The 19,067-nt window shown below is 41.0% G+C and overlaps 1 protein-coding gene across 2 annotated transcripts in view; it reads left to right on the forward strand.

Moving 5' to 3' along the window:
• The first annotated feature begins 237 nt into the window (after positions 1–237).
• The window catches only part of LOC125305611 (cytochrome b5 reductase 4), a 39,589-nt gene continuing 20,759 nt past the window's right edge, over positions 238–19,067 (forward strand). The window contains exons 1-7 of one of the 2 annotated variants that reach the window (XM_048260458.1): positions 238–480; positions 5,798–5,916; positions 6,564–6,720; positions 12,906–13,006; positions 15,814–15,898; positions 16,441–16,479; positions 17,561–17,639. In XM_048260458.1, coding sequence (XP_048116415.1) covers positions 345–480; positions 5,798–5,916; positions 6,564–6,720; positions 12,906–13,006; positions 15,814–15,898; positions 16,441–16,479; positions 17,561–17,639 — 716 coding nt within the window. In that variant the 5' untranslated portion in view covers positions 238–344. The remainder of the gene's footprint in view (positions 481–5,797; positions 5,917–6,563; positions 6,721–12,905; positions 13,007–15,813; positions 15,899–16,440; positions 16,480–17,560; positions 17,640–19,067) is intronic. The other variant, XM_048260459.1, reaches the window with a different exon arrangement.

Here is a 19,067-nt window from a genome sequence, read left to right on the forward strand (position 1 = left end):
CTGCTACATTGAATACACATATAATATACAGTGGCATTTTTAAACTATTGAATGAAGCAAAGTCAAGAGCATACTTGGTCCTTCGCTGAATGGATAAGAGCGCTTCACTACTTTTATTTTGAAGTAGTTGGAGGTGAACATTTGGTGAAGTAAACGAAGGGGAGGATCGAAGAAAGAAGATTAGAGCAATCCTACCGGCGTGCCCTCATGAGATTCACAGTGGGTTTCTTATCTCAACTTCTTGTTGTGGTTACTTAAGGACATAAACAAGTTCAAATAGCCAATGCGTGACGAGGTCAGGTAAGATGGGCAAGCAACAGTGAAATTTATCTGCCAATGCCGGGATGTTCAAAACAAGAAAACAAGAAAGTGAGGAACAAGATGAGGACGACAACGACGAGGAAGATGATGAAGACGAGGCTGACAGCAGAGGAAGCCCTGTGACGCGCGCCTTTTCTTTCCTCAGCAATTTTATGTCAGGTAGATTGTTGCAGTCAAAACATAGTCTGGCCTTTTCGCTTACTGTTAAAGACAGTTCAATATATACAGTTAAAATATAAACTCTCCAGTCGTCAAATAGGCTATTTTGCGGGTCATTTTGTGAAAATAAAATATTGAATCATAGAAAGGTAATTTGAGGTTCATAGTTTTCTGAAGATAGGCTTAACAGTGGGTGGCAGAGCAATCAATTTTGTGGGCCTAATGTAGTACTAATTTGTGCACTTTTTCAATGGCTCGTGAGCCTTTTATCTTGTGAACCAAGAACCAAGTGACTCACGAAAACGTAGCTATTCCATGCGCATTATACGCATTAAGGTGAGGATGAGCATCATCGACCGAGTTCAGCCTGAACACGGTTTTACTGACACTGACAAATCCCGTTGACTGTGAGTTATAAGTGAATGATATTAGAAATAGAGTTCCACATGCTAGGCTAGCCTAGGTGTATAAACATTTATCAAGACGCCTACATCACACAACGACGACGGCTTGACCTTTTTCCAGAACCTGTGATGGTAGGCCTAAATCCAAACTGTAATAAAGTGGCAAAATTTCCGAGATAAAAAAAAAAACTTCAATCTTCATGGGATGAACACATAGTTCCATTTATTGAAGCCTATGGTTAGAATTGGACATGTCTTTCCTCGCAGCTGTTGCGCGTGATTAATCAAGCGAAATATGATGTAAAGTCAATCGTTTGCCTGTCGGTGCGATTCTGATAACCTAATAAATCACATCACTTCAAAGGTGTGATATTCATTTTAGCGGGCGTAGAGGGATTGCTACTTGAGAGCGAAGTGGAGCATTTTTTCCCAGACAGCACAGAGACCAAAATAACGAACAATTTATGGACACCGCATGTCACAAGAGCAGCCCGGGTTTGCGATGCATCTTGCTATAGCCACCACAGATGGTTTCCACCTGCAAGGCAAAGAACCAGTTAATGCACGGCGAGTGGAATATTTGACTTAAACTCTTTTCAAGTTCACGTACAATGGGAAAGTGCACGATGACGAGCCACGTCGGTCGGGAAACTTATATTAGTCTCAGTGAATTTTCGTTTCATGATTCAGATGATGGCCCGCACCTGGAAGTTTCTGATTGTATAGGCCCTTGGATTTATTCTGTCCCTCTCTTCATATTGAAAGGTCTGCACACTATTGTTGACATCAGGCAAACTACTGAGCTCCAATTAACCTTTTTTGTAGATTTAGATTTTTTTTAGCCTAGATTGCCTTAAGATTATGAAGATTTTTGACAGTCAAAGTTTGCATTCGAGGCACAATATGCCCCCCCCCCTCAATAAAATAAACACACCCCGATTACCCAGCCATAGTAGTTAGGTCTATAACAGTTTGCAAATAGGGAAAATAGGCCTGTCTTGTTTGACATAACATTTCCAATTGGCATTCCAGGATTAGGGGACATTTTAGGCAGATAGAACATATTTTTTTAAAGAAGTCTATTTTAACATTTTCTTTTGAATATTTAAGAAATGTAGGTAATAATCTACTAAATTATTTGATTTATCCAGCTCAGGCATCAAAGGTACCCGTTTTATTTGCTGTGTACGCAACCCTGTTACCAATATAAAAGAGTCTGAAAAAAATGTTAATTGTTAAGTTATACAAATAAATTAATTTTTATGTCACTCATCTTTAAACAAAATACCCTGTTAACTATAACAATAACCCTATCACTCTAATTACAGTAACAGGGTTGCAAATCGATGCTTATATAGCCTTTCCCTCAAGAAGCTTGCTGTGAAATAAGCTAATGTACCAAGGTCAAGCACCAATGAGGTTTTACAGATACAGAAAATAAAAATTGTAATTATTCAACATTATTCTTAAAATATGAGTAACAGTGTTGTGTGGTTATGTTTGACACTTATCCCAGAGAAGATTGAAAATACAGGTGCTGGTCATATAATTAGAATATCAAAAAGTGAAACTTGTATACATCCATTCATTCCACACAGACTGATATTTCAAATGTTTATTTCTTTAAATTTTGATGATTATAACTGACAACTAATGAAAATCCCAAATTCAGTATCTCCGAAAATTAGAATATTTCTTAAGACCAATACAAAAAAAGTTTTTTTAGAAATGTTAGCCAACTGAAAAGTATGAACATGAAAAGTATGAGCATGTACAGCACTCAATATTTAGTTTTGCTTGAATTACTGCAATGCGGCGTGGCATGGAGTCAATCAGTCTGTGGCACTGCTCAGGTGTTATGAGAGCCCAGGTTGCTCTGATAGTGGCCTTCAGCTCTTCTGCATTGATGGGTCTGGCATATCGCATCTTCCTCTTCACAATACCCCATAGATTTTCTATGGGGTTAAGTTCTGGCGAGTTTGCTGGCCAATTAAAAACAGGGATACCATGAAACCAGGTACTGGTAGCTTTGACAATGTGTGCAGGTGCCAAGTCCTGTTGGAAAATGAAATCTGCAGCTCTATAAAGTTGGTCAGCAGCAGGAAGCATGAAGTGCTCTAAAACTTCCTGGTAGACGGCTACGTTGATCTTGGACCTCAGAAAACACAGTGGACCAACATCAGTAGATGACATAGTACCCCAAACCATCATTGACTGGAAACTTTACACTGGACTTCAAGCAACATGGATTCTGTGCCTCTCCGCTTTTCCTTGAGACGTTGGGACCTTGATTTCCAAAGGAAATGCAAAATTTACTTTCATCAGAGAAAATAACTTTGGACCACTCAGCAGCAGTCCAGTCCTTTTTGTCTTTAGCCCAGGCGAGATGCTTCTGACGCTGTCTGTTGTTCAAGAGTGGTTTAATACAAGGAATGTGACAGCTGAAACCCATGTCTTGCATACATCTGTGCGTGGTGGTTCTTGAAGCACTGACTCCAGCTGCAGTCCACTCTTTGTGAATCTCCCCCACATTTTTGAATGGGTTTTGTTTCACAATCCTCTCCAGAGTACAGTTATCTAGCCTGGCGAGCCAGACCCACATTAAAATGTAGGGTCTGGGCACTCACCGTTCGCAGTGCTCAGTCCGAGGGGCGGGATAATCAGTTGTCTTTCAAATTCCCTCTGCACGCAATAGGACGCAATAGGATATTTGTTTTCAAGTAGCAGGGAATTCAAGCCAAACCGTTGCAACTCTGCCATCAATCATTATGTTAAGCCCACCAAACAACTCTATACACGATTTCAATGTCCTGATTAAGTTTCGATTTCTGGAGCTCACAAGCCAACGGAGAGTTGCTAGACTAGCCCTGGCAGCAAACGTAATTTGCTGCCGCTAGGGGCGTGTCTAGATTTCTAGGCTAACAGTTATCCCTATTGCTTGTACACTTTTTTCTACCACATCTTTTCCTTCCCTTCACCTCTCTGTTAATGTGCTTGGACAGGACACAGAGCTCTGTGAATAGCCAGCCTCTTTAGCAATGACCTTTTGTCTTGCCCGTGCAAGGTGTCAAGGGTCGTCTTTTGGACAACTGTCAAGTCAGCAGTCTTCCCCATGATTGGGTAGCCTGCAGAACTAGACTGAGAGACCATTTAAAGGCATTTGCAGGTGTTTTGAGTTAATTAGCTGATGTGGCACCAGGTGTCTTCAATATTGAACCTTTTCACAATATTCAAATTTTCTGAGATACTGAATTTGCGGTTTTCATTAGTTGTCAGTTATAATCATCACAATTAAACGAAATAAACACTTGAAATATATCAGTCTGTGTGGAATGGATGTACATTATACAAGTTTCACTTTTTGAATGGAATTACTGAAATAAATCAACTTTTTCATGACATTCTAATTATATGATCAGCACCTGTATATCAAAAATGCAAAAGGGCACTTACCTTTGGTCTACCCATGGTTTTTGAAAAATATTTGATGATGTTATTTCCTGTGTCCAATATGACATAATATTTTAACCCTTTGTCTACCAGGCAAAAATAGTTTGGGTAACAGGGCTGCATGCATATTTCGTGCAGCTTTATGACAATAGTATTCAAAATATGTTTATAATCAAACAAATTATTTTTACAGATACTTCAGAATACTGCAAAAGTCTTCAGAATATGTCTTCAGAATACTGCAAAAGACAATAGATTAAAGACATATTTTAGATGTTAATTTTTTCCAACAGATTATTATATTTTGCTTTATGACAGTTTACTCTCTGGTTAAGTGAAATTGTTTTGCTATTTTGGACATACACTACCAGTCAAAAGTTTGGAGACACCTGGACATTTTCAGATTATTATGTGCTTACATAATTGCAAAAGGGTTCTTGACTGTTGTAGAAAGAAATGGCTGATCTTTAATGCAATATCTACATTGCCCATTATCAGCAACCATTCATCCAATGTTGCAAAGGCACAATCTGTTGACTAATCTGATATCATTTTAAAAGGCTAACTGAGAAAACATTGGAGAACCCTTTTGCAATTATGTAAACACATTATGTAATCTGAAAACTGCTACCCCTGAGTAAAAAAAGCAAGGCAAATGATGACAGCTGGTATTTTGTCTATAATGAAGTGGAATGGAAAGTTCTAAGTGTCTCCAAACTTTTGACAGTGTAGCCTAAGCCTACATATTTTGATTATCAGATTATCAGGGGACAGAAAATACCCTCTAATCGTGGAATGTTGGTTGTTGGTTGGACTTAACAACAAATTAATAAACCTTTTCATCATATAGCCTAGTAGGCCTAGGCTGTAGTCATGCACTTTCCCAGGGATATGTTGCGTGGCCGTCATATTAGAATGATACAAAATGTATTTTCAATGTGGTATTTCCTTCACTAGAGGTCACTGTAGTTTAAATGTTGTACTCTCGAAAACGACGCATGAGTATGTCGTCGTTTACTAAGCGACAACATGTTGAAATCCACAGCTTTGAGTTCAAAGGCATCTTTGTGGCACTCTTAACTAATGTTACTTTGCCGGGTGACAGCATATAGCTTACTGTAATTTTGCTATGTAGTAAACGAGCGTTCTTACAACCGGTTGTTGTAGGTTATTTGTTTTGTGAACTTGCTAGAAACATAGCTAACTAAGCCTGTCAAGTGTAGCTAACGTTAGCAAACTAATGTTAGTTCCCAACCAGTAGCCTAGTGAGTTTGGGTAATGTTAACCTTACAGAAGGTGGCGTAAAAAGGAAATGTTCGGACTTCGTTTGACTCCACTACAGGCAAACATCGTTACCACAGATATGATACTTCCGCGTATAACATGTCGTAAACGGTGTAGGTAAACACAGCTGAACAGACCAGTCTCCTATATTACTAACGGTAGCGTATCTCCGCCACCAGGATTTCTTCAAACTTTGGGTTGTTTTAGAAGAGTCGAGATGCTGAATGTCCCGTCTCAGTCCTTCCCCGCTGTGGGCTCCCAACAACGCGTGGCGCCATCAGGACAATCTCGGAACAAGGTAGGTTCTTAAAAAATGGGCACGACAGGTTAATTATGCTATTATAACTATACGAAATCAGCTAAATTGTCGGAAGAATATGAATGTGAAATAGGAATTACTGTAGGAATATGAAATTAATGTATGTTCACGTAAGTGTAACGTTAACGTAAGTGTAATTAATATGAAATTAATGTATGTTCACGTAAGTGTGTATACGAGTCACTGTTTCCTCACTTGAGGAAGGGTGGCGTAAGCTATGTTGTGAAACAGCGTTGAATGGGTAGGTTAGTGGCTTCACTGACCTTTTTCAGTGTAGACACACTGGAGAAAGACAGTAGGCTAGTTTTCGATAGCAAAGACTAACGTTACTGACTCCACGGAGCCCAGTATACATCTTCCTTGATTTGAGAGGGAATGTGGAATCGTATAGTTTTGCTCAGATGGATTGTAAAATACGAATACGAACCATTCTAGCCTTTCATTTCAACCCAATAGATTGTCTGGTGCTTTGACCAAGTAGTTGTATTGTTTTTTTATAGTTAACACAAAATGAGAGGTATCCAAGCCTATGCACTGAATAATGTATTGCCTTATCATTTAGATGTTGTTCTAGAAAAATATTTTACAAGGTTTTCGGAAAAAAGTAATTGTGTGTGTTTGTGTAGGTGGCCTTGAAGCCAGGCCACAGTTTGATGGATTGGATCAGACTGACCAAAAGTGGCCGTGACATGACAGGGCTAAGAGGCCGTCTTATTGACGTCACAGAGGAGGAGTTACGAAAACACAACAAAAGGAATGACTGCTGGACATGCATCAGAGGTGGTAACATGAACCATAGGATTTACCAAGAGACTTCAGTGTCACACCTCCTGACATAATGTTCTAAACATAATATTACAGATCTTCTGTATCCTGTCATAGGTTGATATGAGAGCCACTGTTCAATATAACATCACAACAGTGCTCACTAGTTGGAGTACTGGAAAAATGGAATTTAAATCAGGTTGTAATAGAAGGCGCATTTGTTATCAGTTCTGTTTTAACAAGTTTATCAAGTTTAACAAGGGGTTAGTTCGTAACACAAACACGGCAGTCGTCTACACATATTCCGCCCCTTAGCCACCAAAAGTTGACATGTGAATGAATACATTGTGCCAATCATGTGTTGTGATCTTGCAGCTGGAGCGAGGTTGGTGTCGTGAAGCGTTTCACACGTGCAGTTCTGCTCGAAATAGATGCCCAGTAAGCGCCCAAAATGCGTTTCAATATGGCCGCCGAGTGGAGTGATATTTACATTTGTGCCTCTTTTATGAGCTAGCAGTAGAACGTTTTGAGCGCAGATAAATGTTTTGAGCAAGCAGACAAATTATATTTTGAGGAAAAATTAAACTCGAGCACAAAAAAAACTGTAGTTGAGAAACCAGGAATCTATTCTGTGCTCCACAAATGTCTCTGCATGTTTGCTAAGATCAATATGTATGTGCAACAACAACCCCCTTTCATTCAGTTTCACGCTACGGGCTCACATTAACTGTTCCTCTGCTTGCTCTGGAGATCTCTCTTGTGTTCAATCAACTTCACCGGTCCGCTCGCTCACAAACTGTAGAAAGCATTACGTGTTCTGATGTTAAATAGGGTTTCTACATTGGTGCCAGGCTCTCAGCTCAAATCGAACAGAGTGATGACAATTTGCAAATGGTGTTCTGATGTTCCTACATTGGCGCCAGGCTCTTACCTGGAGACAGGAAAGCGAAAACGGGAGCCATCAATCCAATCGGCCACGGAAGAACATCCTTGTGAAACCCTCTCAGACAGACCGACGGTGCAATTCAATTAACAAGCCACATTGTAATCCCAAAAAAGACAGTCGATTAGCTAATTTACACAAAGGGAGTTACCAAGGAGAAAGTGAAGCCAACACTTTCTTTAATGGGTGTCCATATTCATTATATGTTTTAGTGTTGCACGGTGCACCGATACTACAAAAGTATCAATTACACCTACACATCACCAATGTGCACTCAATTAGACCTACACACCACATTAAAGATATGCTTAAGTGTAATAGTTTAAAATAGTTATAGTTTTAGAATAGTTTTCAAATTGCTAAATATATTTACTAGTAATTATGCAGAATATATGAAATATGACATAAGCCATCATTTTCCATGTGTGTTTGTGTGGAGAGAGTCAAGCAGAATCTGGGATGGCCACTGGTGTGAATGATCACACTACATTATATTCAATATTACTGATGATGATGTCAAGGTGGTGGGGCCCCCAAATCAAATACATTTTTAAAAAAGTATCGAAGAAGTGTCGAAATCGCAATTCTTGACTTGGTATCGGTATCGAAACATTAATTTTGGTATCGTGACAACACTAATATATGTTTTATATGTACAGGTGGGTCTCGAAAAAATAGAATATCCTGGAAAAGTTCATTTCCCCTCTAATTTAGTTCAAAAAGTGGATCTTTCATAAATTCTAGATTCATTAGATATAAAGTGTAATATTTATATATATTGTTGTAATATTGATGATTTTGGCTTACAGGTCATGAAAACCAAAAATTAGTATCTCAAAATATTACAATAAAGAGGTTATAATACAGAAATGTCGGTTTCTGGAGCCTTTAAACTCTTAGTCTGGTTCAGTAAACACAACCACAATCATGGGAAAGACTGCAGACCTGATAGTTGTCCAGAAGGCACTCATTGACACCCTCCACAAAGAGGGTAAGTCACTAAAGTTGGGCAGGGTGTTTACAGAGTGCTGTATGTAAGGGATAATGTATAGAACGCCAGGCATTATGGAGAAAATAAGTCCCGACAGGGCGAACTGGACTTGTTTTGGACTGGACTGGTCTTGTTTCGCCCTGAGGGGACTTATTTTCCCATAATGACCGGCGTTCTATACATTATTCCGCTTATTATACGGCTACTTGCCAAAACGAAAAAATAAACTCCACGATATGTCTCTTTCCACTTATTTGTTACCGTTTCGTCGTGGCTTTTGCTGAGAAACAAATAGTTCGCAACACACGTTGAACTTGAATCAAACATTCTTTAGAACACAGCTGATCAACCGTCTGCTTTCACTTTTGAATGAAGTTCCAATGCAAGAAGTGACCAGAATACTTGCGGAGTGATATGATCAGCAGCACAAAACCCGTTGCCATTGACAGCGGTAATTATATGTTTACAGCGGTAATTACATGAATTTATTTTACCGTAGAACGTTGGAAAATCCCATTCAAGTCAATGGAGCGTTCTACTAGCATTGTGAAGAGCCGTATAATAAGAAAGCATATTCAACAGTAAGGTTCCATGAAGATTGCTGGTGCTAACAAGTCTTGAGATGTTGGAATGAAAATGAAGGAACCTCAGTGCAGATCTGAGCTCAGGGGTCATATATGTTGGCAGACAGCATGGTTACTTAACTTCGGGGGCCACGCACAACAAATCTACATGTCTGGGCACAGACTGTCCAAGAGAATGGACAGACGTATCTGCCAGTTGACTCAAAATTGCTAACAAGAAAGCTCCCAGGTAAGCTCCCAAATCTTAATAGCATTTATTATCTATCTATTAAGAGAAATCTTGGTTGATAAAAAGGGTTGATGGGTAGGTAAAAGACAGAGAATAGCTTGACTGGCACAAGGACACACCGATGGCGTTAACCTTTCTGGCAGCCCTACAGAATATTTGGAACACTGTTATCAGACATTAGGATTGCTATCCTTTAGCTCAAGATGGAACTCTGGCATTTAAACCGTAAAAGTTCATTTTAAAAAGTGGTCTAATTAACTAGCATAGGACCTAGGCACTGTTGCAACCAGAAAACGCCATTAACTGAACTGCACAGTCTGAAGCAAAGATTAATTTCTCCACATCAGCTTGGCAAAAAAAACAGTTTTGGGTTTAAAGTGATCACAACCTCTTACGGATGATTTTAAATAACTTCCCATTTCTGACATAAAGGGATATCAATGGGCCAAGGGCTTGCTCTGTAGTGAATGAAGATGAAGTCCCCTCTGCCCTTCGTCCCTCATAAGCACATTACTCTAATGGTTGCAATGCCCTCATGAGCCTTTTCAGAAGATCATTGTTAATTGCAAAGGGATCAATTAATGATTCAACTTTGACCATTTCACTTCTGTTCCCAGTTTTCCCTGACATGACACCATAACAGTAAGACAAAAACCGTAAATAAAATGACTTCCAGTATGAGTGGGATTGACCTATTACTCACTCACTCACTCACTCATTTATCAACCCCCCACCTCTCGTCCTCCCATCGTCTGTCTGTTTTACTCCATTTTCTCCTCTTTACTCCACCCAGCAGCAGGTTTTAATATCCTCTTCACTGCTACTGTGGAGGCCCATTCATTAGCAGTCCTGTGGCAGTACGTGTTCTCTGGGTACACTGCGCCCATTTGCCACCTAATTGAATTAATCAGGTAAAAATAAGATTATGCGTACATAGGCAGACAGGCACTGTTTGTTCCCGGCTCTTATTTTCCGGAGGGTTAGAGGGACCATGATGAACAGGACACCTGTCAGAAGCCTCCAGGTCCCCTGCCAGCAGTAATGCATATCCATTAGAGGTGGATGTCACACCAGACAATGAACACTGCAACACCTATTTAGTGTTTTTCCAGCTTCAAAGAATTCTAGTGGCCAGTAATGCAGGGAAATGGTAGCTCACTGAAACTAGGCCGTACTGTAAAGCCCCTTAATTTACATGGGGTTTGAAGGGAATATTATGAGGGTTGGCCATGTACTTATTTAGGCATAATGAGGGGATTTAGACATCACTGTAGCTGCCTGTTCCCTGAATACACTACAAAAAAAACAAAGTTTCTGTAGACAGCCCAGGCTCCAAAAGCGGCAACGAAAACAGCCTGGTGCAGCCTGGACCATCGCTTAGACCAGGGGTGTCCAAACTATGGCCCGCGGGCCAACTCCAGCCCGCCACGCACTTTAATCCGGCCTGTCGAGCATTTAATTAGGTTATCATAGGCCGCTCGCTATTTTTTTCCAGCGATAGACGACGTTGTGAGTAACTTTAGGCTACTACAAACTGCTTTACACTCTTCTTAGAGAGCGATTACAATGTCAATGTCAAAACAGTTTGTTACATCGAGATACATAGTATCTCCTTTGCAGCAGATCTAACCATGTTATGCTACTCCGTTTAATTGGGAACGAACTTGAGCTTGCATGCATGAGAGGGAGAGAGCGCGGCAGGTTCCAGCTGGCTTGTCATTGTTGATAATTGATATCTACTTTTTAAATAAGAAACTTTTAAAAGGAAATTGCGATGGCAACAGTAGTTCCCACTACTGACCACTTATAAACTGTGAGAGGGCACGAGCCATGCACAGCACTAGCCATAGGCTATAATTAAGTGGAGCTGGCAAAAGAGTCTTAAAATGACAGTGCACCATTTATAAATGAATTAAACAACATCAAATGAACAGTATTTCTTAAGAAATTAATTTTTTACAACAAAATTACTTTGTCATTTAAATGATATAAAACGCGTGTGTGTGTGTGATATATATATATATATATATACACACACACACACATTATTTTTTGACTTAAAGTTTGGACACCCCTGGCTTAGACTATAAGTGATGGTCCAGGCTGCACCAGACTGTTTTTGTTGCCGTTTTTACTCAGAGCACCTTTTAATCAAGGTTCACCTTGATAAAGACTCTGTTTGAGTCGAAACGCGTCGGTGCGTCAGTGTCCGCTTAATAAAGGACTTTTTATTAGCAGAGTGCCTCGGGATCTACCTTCATTCTTTTCAAGCCTATCTGCCCATTTCCCTTGAAGAGCACCTGAAACATTTATTTTACTCGTGACTCACTGCAGCACTCTCTCACCTGATTTAACTTGTAGTAATCATCCAATCAGAACATAAGGAACAAGTCACCTGAAGGTTGCCTGTTCAAGCCCAATTCCTCTTGGCTCTGTCGAAATGTCACCTCCAAAAGTATCCTCGATGTGCAGGTTGGCGCCTTGCCAGGCAGCCTCCGCCATCGTGTATGTGTAAATGGGTGAATGTGAAGCATCACATTGTAAAGCGCTTATACTCAGAGGAGCATTTCCTTAATATTGAGCACTGATTTATGTTTTTCTCTGGAGTCACCAACGCCTCTGTGCTGAATGAAATTCTGAGAACCTACTCTGAGAACCCTTCTGTCTACTGTACATGTATTGTGTTGTGTACAGACCTCAGCCATGTTGCTAGCATTACTAACAGGTGGTAGAACGTGACACTTGTCTCCCAGCAGAGGGCACTAGTGTCACATCCTTGAGCTATGAGCATCCTGCACCCTGGAAACCAAACCAATCACCCTTGTTTAATGTCTCCTTTTTTCTTCACTCTAATTTTTTCTGCTGCTTTTTGACACCATAAAAATAACCCCCATTAACACCCTTCCCCGCCCCAAAACCATTACGAGCAAAATCAAGTGGCGTGCTTGAGAGTCGTGTGCTTAGCAGAATAGTGGCGATGCTAATAATAGATCTTATAGATGAGCAGGACAAACTGCGTCACTTCTGCCTTGACTTCTGTCACATTGAGAGTGACTGAAATGTCAGGGTAGACTGACTGCACTGTCCACTCTTTGTTGTTATAAAGTATAGTAGTGTAACCTTTTGTCTATTTGGACGATTGGGGTCTCTGTGCATCTTTATGCTTTGGGGCTTTATGCTTTTTATCTTCCCAGAGGACTTACAAATGTGGCTAGATGAGAGTCTTTTATTTCTTATCTGCCATTTTTGGTTCAGTGCCTCTGTGGCTCAGTGGTTCTCCGCCTACTTACTTACTGTAAAGACAATTTGAAGTAAAGCAGATAAAGGAGGATATTTTACTGCCTGGTTTAGGACGCTTAATTTCAGTCTTATGTGTCTGCTTGTCAATTGAGTGAATATTTTATTACTGTCTGTGAAACTTAATGTGTGTGTGTCCTGTGTGTGTATGTCTCACAGGTATGGTGTACAATGTCACAGCATACATGGACTTCCATCCTGGGGGTGAGGATGAGCTGATGCGGGCGGCGGGTATCGATGGCACCGATCTGTTTGACCAGGTCAGCTCCCAACACTTCCCACCAAGCACACAACACCTCTGGGAGCCAGATCCTAGATGTCATTCATTTCAAATATAATTGAACATTTTCTTATCATATCGACTGTATAAGCCGTTGTTGAGGTGTCCATGAGCAGAGCTGTTGCATACCAATGAGTGAGAGGAGATCTTCAGCGATCGTGTTGCTAATCAAGTCACTCTATAATATGCACTGTATTAGCAGTTGTTGAGGTGTCCGCAGGCCACAATTTAGCATGTATGCACGCGTGTTTGAGTGAGTGGAGGGATTCATCGATCAGGTTACTATGTGTAGTATGCGTTGTCCTTATTATACACTGCATTGTCAGTTGTTAAGGTGTCCATATCTGTGTGTGTGAGTGAGTGGAGTGATTAATCAATTGGGTTAGTTATTAAGTATGCAGTGTTTTTATTATATGCACCGTATTAGCAATTGTTGAGGTGTCCACAGGTAACATTGTAACATGTCTGTGTGCACGTGAGTGGGTGGAGATTAATTGATCGGGTTACCAATGAAATAGCGCGTCAATAAGTTTCCGGTCACTCGGCCCCTTGGCTCCATGGTGAGCCCTTCTTAGTGAGCACATCCCATTCTCCTCCGCCACTAATCGAAAGTCCTGTCCTTGTCACTAGAGATGTTTACAAGTAATTTTTTGGAAGTCCAAGACGAGTCTCAAGTGTTTGAGGGGCAAGCTCAAGTCAAGTCTCAAGTCTCTGGCCATCTGATCTGTCTCTAATACTGTATTGTTAAATCTTATGAATTCAAAGCATGTCATCCATACAGTACAGTATCAAAATCAGTTGTAGGACAACTTTATAGGGTCTACTGCAATGCAATCTGAAGAAACACAAACTAAGAACTCTGTTTCAATATATATATTTATTTTCTTTCAATAGTTTATTTTTCTTGCTTTGCTCACTTATAAAATATGCATGATAAAACTAACGTGTGCTCTGGTAGTGTTCTAAACTAATACTACAACGTTTCTATCATATCATGAACTTGTGACAGGAAAATATCACGTATATTTTAATGGAGCTAGCTTATTTTTTTACATCCAGAACTTACATTGGGTCTCCAACTTAGGACATTGTATAGTCTAATCTTCTGCTACATCCCTCTAGCCCTCAACCATGCTCAACTATTAACCTGTCTTAAGTCTGTCACATTATATGGCGAACTGTAACGATGCAATCTGCCTGTTCTCAGCATTAACGCAGCACTTTGCGATGGTTAGCTTGTTATCTGTGACGATAAATGATAAGTTTAACGTCTCTTTCACATTAGCAATTGACTGACCTATCTGGGTGCGTTTTGAGATGCCGATGAAATTTGGCGTTGTTGAACCAGCACCATTTCCACTGTACACAAAGTTATTGTAACCAAAAGTAATGATAATACTGTAGGCACAACTCTGGGAGGACTTGGTTGTCGCTATGGTCAATGCATTTTTTGATCTGTGAGTGCGCGCACATAGCACATGCGATACGTTGCACATTATGGCAAAGGGGACATGCAGCTTGTCATATGTTTCCCCAACGTATATGCACCAAATACATGAAATAGAAATACATGAATCAATTTAGATTCTGATGGTTTGTCCTGTGCACGAGGTCCAAGAGGATCATGGGACTCGTATGAGAGGGAGAAGAGGATGAGGGTGAGAAAATCAGTTGTGTAAACTCCTTGCCTGAAGTTCACCAGTTCTGATTGGCAGTTATTATTTTCTTTTTCTGTGCACAAGAGCTTTTTTTTTTCTGCATCGTGTCGCCTTCGACCTATCTGGCCCCTCTCTCTCTCTCTCTCTCTCTCTCTCTCTCTCTCCCTCCCTCCCTCCCTCCAAGGCTATTTCTTCCTGATTCAAGGCTTACACAAGGTTTTTAATTAAGGGATGAAGAAGCACTATCAAACCATTCCCTCAGAACCTCTCGGTCAATTAAGCATATTTAACTCTATTGTTCAGTACTAAAGGACACAAGGCAAGGATTTTATTTGCAACACACTTGATGTTTCCAATAAGGTGCCACCACGAAAAGGTTTAACATTTTTTATCACATGTGCTTTTGAAAATATTTTCTTTAATGTATTACTTTAGTTTGTTTGCTTGGTGTTTTTATATGTGAACTTTCCCCTCAAATTAATATTGTAGTAAAAATGTAAACTAGTATGTAATCTAAATGTAATCTAGTATTGAATTACTAAATCATGGATGACGCAACATGGCACAGCTCTGCATTCATCTTTTCTTATTGTGTGTACTGTCTTTGTATGCTGAGGATGCTGGTATATTTCCACCATGCAGGCATATGTGGCGGCTGTGTCCTCTTCACAGGCTTTCCTATTTGTTGTGGTTCACATTCGCAATCTACTTCTCCACGGGAATGTTGTTTGTGTAGCCAGTATTTGTTCTCACTCACACACTCACTCACTCACTCACTCACTCACTCACTCACTCACTCACTCACTCACTCACTCACTCATTCACACTCTCTCTCTCTCCCTCTCTCTCTCCCACTCCAGTCGGTGCAGGAATACTAACACACCCACTCCACATTAACGAGGGAGAGAGAAAACACATAAACTGATGCCATTTTCTTTCAAATATCCACTTGTTTGGTCAAAGCATCTCACTATGTTACCCCCCTCCCCCCGATACTGTACCATCTCACCTCTCTCCCTCTGTTGTTCACACCATCTCCCCCAATTTCTTTTCATCTCCCACTGCCTAATCTCTCTATCTTTCTCCCTCTCTCTCTGTTTCTGCCTCTCTCTGTCTCTCCATCTCCCAGGTGCACCGCTGGGTGAACTATGAGTCGATGCTGAAGGAGTGTCTGGTAGGCAGAATGGCCACGAAGGTCAGCGCCGTAATCAAAGGTGAGCTCCGCAGCATGTCTGTTGCTCTTGACCCCATGGGACACACACACATACACATGGGAAACACACATACACGCTCTCATCACAAACTCATCCACACTGTGGGACACACACATGCACACACACACACACACACTCAAACACACATGATCATCCACTCCATGGGAAACATACATACCCTCCCTCCTCACTTACACACTCTCATCACACTTTCTCTCTCTCTCTTTCATCACACATATATACACACACACACACGCACACACATTTCTCTCTCTCTTTCTCTGATCACAGTCCTATCCACATCATGGGACACACACATCACACACTCCTCATGCTCCAATCACACACACTCTCCCACACCGGGACGCACACACACGCTTATTACACTTCACATTGTGGGTGTTAAGGACTCGGGCCATGCCACTGATCAGCACAGGGCCTGCATGTGGCCACTAATATCCTATATGGACATGCGGTGTGCGAATGATCAGGCCTGATGGTGTATTGATTTCTCTCCCCTGTTGCGTTTTTGTGTTGTGCAGCTCAGTCCAAGAAGGATGAGGAAAAGCCACAAGTGAATGGTATGCGAAGAGGAGAGGAGAGGAGAGCTCCTGTGTGTGTGTGTGTGTGTGTGTGTGTTAACTTTTTGACACAGTAAGGTGCTATCAAAGTGTGCACACATTATTCATGGGGTGATTAACTATCCGTACTTGAGTGATGTGCATGCTTCAATAGGAGACATGTCAGTAGGAATGTAATGTGTGTGTGTTTGTGTGTGTTCCTTGTGTGTGTTTGTGACTGCTTCTCGCTCCATCGCCCTCCTTGTCCTTCCCTGCTTTGTCTCTCACCTCTGCTGCTCATGCGCTTCTTTGGCACCGTATCAAAGCATGTAGAGTGCTTTCATGCTTGCACAAACCTGATGAAGGAAGAAGAATTATTATGGAGGATGGAGAAATTCTCTCTCTCTCTGGAGAATTCGCTCTCTTTCTCTCTCATGCTCTCACTCTCCTTCTCTATACCTCTCTTTCTCGCTTTGTTTTACTCGTTTGCTCCTCGTTCTACTCTTCCTGCTCTTTATCACTGTCTGTCTCTGACTCTGCCTCCTCTCTCTCTCTCTCTTTCTCTCTCTCTCTTTCTCTCTCCCTGTTTCTCACTATGTCTTTCTCTCTCTCTGTCTGTCTGTCTGTGTCTCTCTTTTGAAAGATGTATGGTGTTAGTGTTGCTCTGTTTACTATTTTGCACATTTAGGGAGGGAAAGTAATCTCATCGCCACCTACTGGTTGCTGAGTTTAGCGGTGTGGATGGAATTTTCTTTTTTTTTGTTTTGAGTTTTTTTTGTAACATGATGATTACAAACTACAGTTGCATGTGATGTGACCAGTTTGGGCGCTTCATGTCTAACTGATCAAAACGGCAATTTGCTTGACTGGCTTTACATATTTTTGTAATAACGGAGCGCGTTGTAAACCGCGTGGTGATTACCTTTATGTCAGGATAACTTGTGTTGTGCTCCTACTCACATGAAGAGCTGGCAGTAAGTGTTAAGTGTCAATGCTAACCAGTCTAATAAACAAACCATGCTACCGTGAGTAACGTTGAACGTCGTTCTTTGTCACTCTCTCACTCTGCCTCCCTCTCCCTCTCTCTCTCTCTCTCTCGTAGGTCTGGCTCCACCACCTTCTCCTGCTCCTCCTCCATTTCCGTCTGCTGCGCTTCCTCCACCTAAAGACACTAGACCTCGGTAGGTATAGATCAGTCGATCTCTTTTTCTCCTCCACTAGAACAAGTAAGCCTGTCAATACAACTAACTGAAGTTTGTCTGAGACAATTGGAGAGAGACCTTGTACTTGTATTATAAAATGGTCTGAAATGGCAAAAAAATTGTTTATTGCAATGTTTTCCTGGGACAAATTAATATTTTGTTGAGCAAAAATAGTTATTTTGACCTAACCAGCCCTAGTCTGTGTCACTATGGCCCAATCCCAAAGTCCGGACTCAGACTTTGCTGCGTGTTCTCGCGAAATTCGTAGGGCTGTCCCAATGTCGCATTTCTAATGGCGTAAGGGGTTTGAGTACACTCTAACCGAGCCCTTTCCGTGAGTCTGCATCAGTGCAGACTTCACCAAAGGGAATTACCCACAGTTCAAAGCATTGTGACATTTACTGCAGAGACCATAGGAAAATCCAAAAATTACAAAGGTAAACAACTGCACGACACACAACCAGCTTGTAAAACAAGAGTTTAAAAGAATGTGGAATCAGGCAGGCATCTCCTGTGCCTTGGCCATGTGAAAAGTAACAAACTTAAAATGAAAATTCCCAAACCGGCAAGTATCAGCAACATCTTTGTTATGAAACGTCACCAAGGTATAGTGATCTCATGAAGTGCTGTCCCAATCCTATTTATTCCTATGTGGCCTCACACACTCTCTCACTTAGCACCTGAGGTCAATTAAGTCTGTGAGTCTTTAGTCCTTAGTCCTCAGGGCTCACTTTGGAATTGGCCCTTTGTAACAATTTGCCACATTTTGAGGTATGCTTTTATCATGGAACTAGTTTTGGCATCTTCAAATTCATCTTGATGGTATGTTCATATAAAGGACCGATAAACACACAACACCGGCCATTCAGGAAGGGTCCTATGTAGTTCTTTTTCCAGGGAAGAACACACAAATAATAGAAAAACCTCCACAGCATGACATTGCTGACTATACCGCCAAAAGACACCAGTTAGCATGTTAGCAAGCTGCTAGCAGTGCTCTGGGTGGGGTTTGCAAGGTTTTGCATGCACTTTAGCTAGTGTCGTCAAAAAGTCTGGATTCACTCAAAAGGTCTTCAGGCAGGGTCAGTAGTCAGTAAGAAATCTCAGAGAGCTTTATTCACGGTACCAGAGACCTACGCCATGTCACTAACAAGCACAGTCTCAAGATACAGGAAAAAAGCACACTTAAGCCTTTAAGCCTGTCAAAGCTTACATCTCCATTTGTGGTATGTCAATCCAGGGTTCCCACGGGTCCTTGAAAGTTTGTGAATCTGAAAAAAAAAATTCAAGGCCCCTGAAAGTTTTTGAAAACTTTGAATTTGTTTTTGAGGAAAAAATTCCATACAATTCCGTCCGCTTATTAACATGTTTCCATTATTTCGCCACCACTTATGTCGATATCCTATG

Source organism: Alosa alosa, chromosome 13, assembly GCF_017589495.1.
Source record: "Alosa alosa isolate M-15738 ecotype Scorff River chromosome 13, AALO_Geno_1.1, whole genome shotgun sequence".
Taxonomy (NCBI): Eukaryota; Metazoa; Chordata; class Actinopteri; order Clupeiformes; family Clupeidae; genus Alosa; species Alosa alosa.